Source organism: Piliocolobus tephrosceles, chromosome 17 (genome assembly GCF_002776525.5).
Source record: "Piliocolobus tephrosceles isolate RC106 chromosome 17, ASM277652v3, whole genome shotgun sequence".
Taxonomy (NCBI): Eukaryota; Metazoa; Chordata; class Mammalia; order Primates; family Cercopithecidae; genus Piliocolobus; species Piliocolobus tephrosceles.
In genome coordinates this window covers 53,686,559-53,692,558 of record NC_045450.1, presented here as the reverse complement: position 1 = coordinate 53,692,558, position 6,000 = coordinate 53,686,559, and the positions used below count along the sequence as shown (strand labels likewise).

Here is a 6,000-nt window from a genome sequence, read left to right as displayed (position 1 = left end):
GACAGAGCAAGACTCTGTCTCAAAAAAAAAAAAAAAAAAAAAAAGCCAGATGCAAAAGGATGATTAAAGGAGTCTACATACATGAAAAGTAGAATAGAGATTACAAGGGGATGGAGAGAGACAGGAATGGAGAGTTATTGCCCACTAGATACTAAATGTATTTGGAATGATGAAAAAGTTTTAACACTAGAGCTGGTAGTTATGCAGTATTTTGAATGTAGTTAATACCACTGAATTGTAAACTTAAAAACAGTTGAAATAAATGGGCACAGTTTCAGTCTGGGATGATGAAAAAGTTCTGAAGATAGTGGTGATGGTTGCAACACAATTTGAATATACTTAGTGTCGTTGAACTGTATACTTAAAAATGGCTACAATGAGGCTAACGTGGTGGCTCACTCCTGTAATCCCAGTACTTTGGGAGGCCAAGGAGGGCAGATCACTTGAGCCCAGGAGTTCAAGACCATCCAATGCATCATAGCGAGATCCCCGTTTCTACAAAACAATTTTTAAAATTACCTGGGTGTAGTGGTACACACCTGTAGTCCCAGCTACTAGGGAGGCTGAGACAGGAGGATCATTTGTGACTGGGAGATTGAGGCTGCAGTGAGCCGTGATTGTGCCACTGCACTCCAGCCTGGGTGACAAGAGTGAGATGCTGTCTCAAAATTTAACAAAATGGCTACAATCATAAATTTTACATTGTATTTTACCACAATAAAAAATTACCCAAAGAAAAAAGTCATACCCCTTCAACAGGTAAGGTTTTTAGGCTTACACCAGGGTTTCTTAATGGTGGCTGACATTTTGCGCAGGATAATTCTTTTTTCTTTTTTTTGAGACAGAGTCTTACTCTGTTGCCCGGGCTGGAGTGCAGTGGCCAGATCTCAGCTTACTGCAAGCTCCACCTCCCGGGTTTACGCCATTCTCCTGCCTCAGCCTCCCAAGTAGCTGGGACTACAGGTGCCCGCCACCACACCTGGCTAGTTTTTTTTTGTATTTTTTTAGTAGAGATGGGGTTTCACCGGGTTAGCCAGGATGGTCTCGATCTCCTGACCTCGTGATCCGCCCATCTCGGCCTCCCAAAGTGCTGGGATTACAGGCTTGAGCCACCGCGCCCGGCGGTTGTGGGGAACTGTCCTGTGCAGGGATGTTCAGCAGCATCCCTGGCCTTGATGTGATGACAGGACCACCTCCCTAGGTACTCCAGAAATTGCAAAATGTCCCAGGGAGGAGGGGACACATTCTTCCCCAGCAGGGAACCACTGGCCTGTACTCACTTGCTGACCCTGAGAACATCGTTTGAAACTTTGCTCTGTCTCGTCCTTCAGCTGGGCCCACGCAGTCTCCCGTGGACATGGGAATTGTATTGGTTTCATCACTTGCCACATGGATGGATACTATTCAAATAAAGTTACTATGTGAATGTAGTTTCTCCCAGTAGAATGATAGAAGCTTCTGGAGAAGTCACTTCAGCATGAAGCTTTTTTTTTAAATTTTTTTTATTTTTTTGAGATGGAGTCTTGCTGTCGCCCAGGCTGGAGTGCAGTGGTGCAATCTCGGCTCACTGTAAACTCTGCCTCCTGGGTTCAAATGATTCTCATGCCTCAGCCTCCCGAGTAGCTGGGACTACAGGCACGTGCCACCACGTCCAGCTAGTTTTTGTGTTTTTGTAGAGATGGGGTTTCACTATGTTGCCCAGGCTGGTCTCAAACTCCTAAGCTCAAGTGATCCACCCGCCTCGGCCTCCTGAAGTGCTGAGATTACAGGCGTGAGCCACTGTGCCCCGCCTCTTTCTCCATGTTTTGACTAAGGCCATCTCCATCCATCTTCTCTCTTGCCTGGAAATGTGGTGGAATCAAATAAAACAAGTTTGACAATGGTTTAACAAAATTCTTTAATAAAATTTATAAAAATGCATCTTTGAGAATACTTTTCTCGGCTTGTTTTCCTTTTCCACCCCTAAAGAAAATATACAATGATCAGCACCCACACACATATACACTCAAAACTACAGTGACATTCTCTACACAGAACTATATTCGATACAGCTTGAACTTTAGAAAAATCAAAACAATTCCAAAAAGTGATTGCAGGGTTGATTTTTTTCTCCAAAACACTTGAGAAACAGTAAAGCTATTTCAACAAAAGTCTTTTCTTTGATTGTCAAAAAGTTGCAATTCACATTTAAATAAAAAGAGCTCCGAATCAAGATCCTCTCCCCCCCCCCCCCACCCCTCGATTAATCCCCTTTAGGGCCACATTTTCTTCTTACTCCTAAGAAAAAAGTTTAGAATTTCGAATATTCTCAGTTTTCTATGCACATTTGGAATTGGACAAATGTGTTCAGATCAGCCAGCATTTTCTGTAGACATCAACAAAAGCAGGCACTTGGGGATTCTGGGCTTTGAGTACAAACCACGGATCCTGTGTCAGAAACACATGTTGAGACTCCTCCATTCCTTCCAGAATTTTCAGAGATGAGGTAGACCCACCTCAATCATCCTCAGCATCAGTTTGCTCAATTGCGAGGCTCAGTGAGAAGCTCACCTGCCATCTCCAAGCCCACTTTTCCTAGTTCCACTGTGTCTTTGGCTGCAGCACTTTAGGCACTATTCTAAATCCTGGAGTATGTCACTCTTGTTTCAGAGCTAAATAAACATTAACGAACACACTTACTCAGAACAACTCACTGGATAGATGACCACTGCAAGTTACATACTCAGGAGATGAAAGAGGGAAGCCATTAAAAGTCTTCAGAGTAGACAATACCTAGTCAAGATGTGGCCAGACGAAGACATGAGCTGCTTACCCTAAAAGGGCCCAATAATTTCTGCATTGAAGAACTCCTATCTTGGGCAAAGCAACTGAATTCAGGAGTGAGAGCAGATATTAAAACATGGAGGCTGGGCACAGCAGCTCATGCCCGCAATCCCAGCACTTTGGGAGGCCAAGGCAGGAGGATTGCTTGAGGCCAGGAGTTTAAGACTAACATGGCAATATAGCAAGACCCCATCTGTTCAAAAAAATAAAAAGGAGGCTGATGGGAGAATTGCTTGAGCCCCAGAGTTCGAGGTTACAGTGAGCTATGATCACATCACTGCATTCCAGGCCTGGGTGACAGAGCGAAACTGTCTCTTAAAAAATGGCAGGGAGGGCTGGACGCGGTGGCTCAAGTCTGTAATCCCAGCACTTTGGGAGGCCGAGACGGGCGGATCACGAGGTCAGGAGATCGAGACCATCCTGGCTAAACACGGTGAAACCCCGTCTCTACTAAAAAATACAAAAAACTAGCCGGGTGAGGTGGCGGGCGCCTGTAGTCCCAGCTACTCGGGAGGCTGAGGCAGGAGAATGGCGTAAACCCAGGAGGCAGAGCTTGCAGTGAGCTGAGATCCAGCCACTGCACTCCAGCTTGGGCGACAGAGCGAGACTCCGTCTCAAAAAAAAAAAAGGGCAGGGAGTTGGGGAGCTGGGCAGATGCAGTGTCTCATGCCTGTAATCCCAACATTCTGGGAGGCCAACATGGGAGGATCACTTGAGCCCAGGAGTTTAAGACCAGCCTGGGTAACATAGGGAGAGCCCATCTAAAATATTTAAAAAATTAGTCATGCATAGTGGCACATGCCTGTGGTCCCAGCTACTTGGGAGGCTGAGGTGCAAGGACTGCTTGAGCCTGGGAGGACAAGGCTTCTGTGAGCTGTGACTGCACCACTGCACTCCAGCCTGGCCGACAGAATGAGACCCTGTCTTAAAAAAAAAAAAAAAAAAAAGGCAGGGGGACAAACCATTGTAGCAATGAGCAGGAACATATACATTAAAAAAAAAATTATATACACAGAAAAACAGAACTAGAGTAGCTGACTTCTCCCCTTCTTTTTAAAAGTGAGACAAAGTTCCTTAAGAAAATCTGCAAGGTGCTAGGTGAACCTTCTGATGCTAAAGTTGTTCTTCTGTAATATTAAAATTTGGGTATCTTTTGGACATCACCACCATGTAAATCGCGGTGGGGGAAAAAATCCTTCAAGGAATAAGTCAAAACTTTTCTAACACACATTGATTATAGCTATAAAGTGGAAAGACTATAAAGCTATACTAACCACATCACTGACCAGTCTCTTTTTTACCTTGAAACTCATCTCAAGGGAAGGGAGCTGAAAAACCACCAGCAACATGATCTCTGCATTTCCCAGCACACAGGTCTAGGGCCCGCCTCTCTCGAGTCCCCTAGTCATCCTCGCCGCCTCCGTACATGTCTGCCAGCTTCTTGAAGCGATTGCCCCATTCGTTCAAGTAATCATAGTCCTGGTCTTTGTCTGACTCTGAAGAGTTCAGGGAGCTCAGACTAGCAGCTTCGGAACCGCTTCCTTCATAGTCAAACACGAGCAGAGAATCATAAGGCGGGGCTGTGGGGTCACTATCAGCCGCCTTCAGATTCTAAAGAAGAAAGGGGACAACAGGACCTTTTAGTGAAAGGAAGGGAACACCTGTCACCCGGGGCAAGAAGTCTCACAACATGTAAGGTATGACAATGCACCCAGACTGGCACACCATGGAGCAGTGAACACCAGCAAGGTACATTTATACACACAGGCATGGAAAGATGCGCAGGATATGTTGTTGATGGAAAGAGAAAGTAAAATGGTAAGTTATATGTAGGCAGGAGAGATGCAAGCACCAACCAGTCAGGATGGAGTACCCACAAATCAGGGTGGGGCTTCCACACCACCAGCTGGATGGGCAGAGCTGGAAACTTTGCATACTGGTGCATTCAGGCTGCATTTCCACCCAGAAAGGGCTGGAAGGATGAATGCCAAATGCTTAACAGTTAAATCTGGGGAGTGGGGGTGTGGGAACTAAGGAAGGACTTGTATTTTTTTTCTTTTTCTTTCTCTTTTTTGGAGACGGAGTTTCACTCTTGTCACCCAGGCTGGAGTGCAGTGGCGTGATTTTGGCTCACTGCAACTTCCGCCTCCCAGGTTCAAGCGATTCTCCTGCCTCAGCCTCCCAACTAGCTGGGACTATAGGCGTGTGCCATCACGTCCAGCTAATTTTCATATTTTTAGTAGAGACGGGGTTTCACCATGTTGGCCAGGCTGGTCTCCAACTCCTGACCTCAGGTGATCCACCTGCCTCGGCCTCCCAAAGTGCTGGGATCACAGACGTGAGCCACTGCGCCCAGCTTTTTTTTCTCTATATATTTTCATTTTATGAAATAAATAAAGTATATTTATTTGTTTTGAGATGGAGTCTCAAAGTTTTGCTCTGTCACCCAGGCTGGAGTGCAATGGCATGATATCGGCTTACAGCAACCTCCACCTCCCGGCTTTAAGCGATTCTCCTGCCTCAGCCTCCTGAGTAGCTGGGATTACAGGTGTGTACCCCCACACCATAATTTATATTTTTAAAATAGAAAGCATACTTAAAAGAAAAACTTTTAGGTTTGGGAGTACATGTGAAGGTCTGTTATATAGGTAACAAATGATAAACTCATGTCGTGGGGCTTTGTTGTACAGATTATTTCGTCACCCAGGTATTAAGCCCAGTACCCAATAGTTATCTTTTCTGCTCCTCTCCCTCCTCCTACGCTCCTCCCTCAAGCAGACTCCAGTGTCTGTTATTCTCTTCTTTGTGTCCATGAGTTCTCATCATTCAGCTCCTACGTGTAAGTGAGAACACATGGTATTTGATTTTCTGTTCCTGCATTAGTTTGCTAAGGATAATGGCCTCCAGCTCCACCCGTGCGCCTGCAAAAGACATGATCTTGTTCTTTTTTAGCATATTATTTTTATAGTTTAAATAAAAACTACAAATACAAGTGATGACTTGCAAATGAGTGTGAATGGAGGAAAGGCCTGAATCCAGATGTATCTAAAAGGGGTCCATAGCCATGCGTGGTAGCTCACACCTGTAATCCCAGCACTTTGCGAGGCCAAGGCAGACAGATCACCTGCGGTCAGGAGTTTGAGAGACTGGCCAATATGATGAAACCCTGTCTATACT

At 45.3% G+C, this 6,000-nt stretch overlaps 1 protein-coding gene across 3 annotated transcripts in view; it reads right to left on the bottom strand.

Annotated features, from left to right (window-relative positions):
- Positions 1–3,976: 3,976 nt before the first annotated feature.
- CDH1 (cadherin 1) overlaps positions 3,977–6,000 on the bottom strand; it is a 96,439-nt gene continuing 94,415 nt past the window's right edge. Inside the window, exon 16 of one of the 3 annotated variants that reach the window (XM_023210272.1) lies at positions 3,977–4,434. In XM_023210272.1, the coding sequence (XP_023066040.1) occupies positions 4,225–4,434 (210 nt within the window). In that variant the 3' untranslated portion in view covers positions 3,977–4,224. The remainder of the gene's footprint in view (positions 4,435–6,000) is intronic. The other 2 variants (XM_023210274.1, XM_023210273.1) reach the window with 2 other exon arrangements.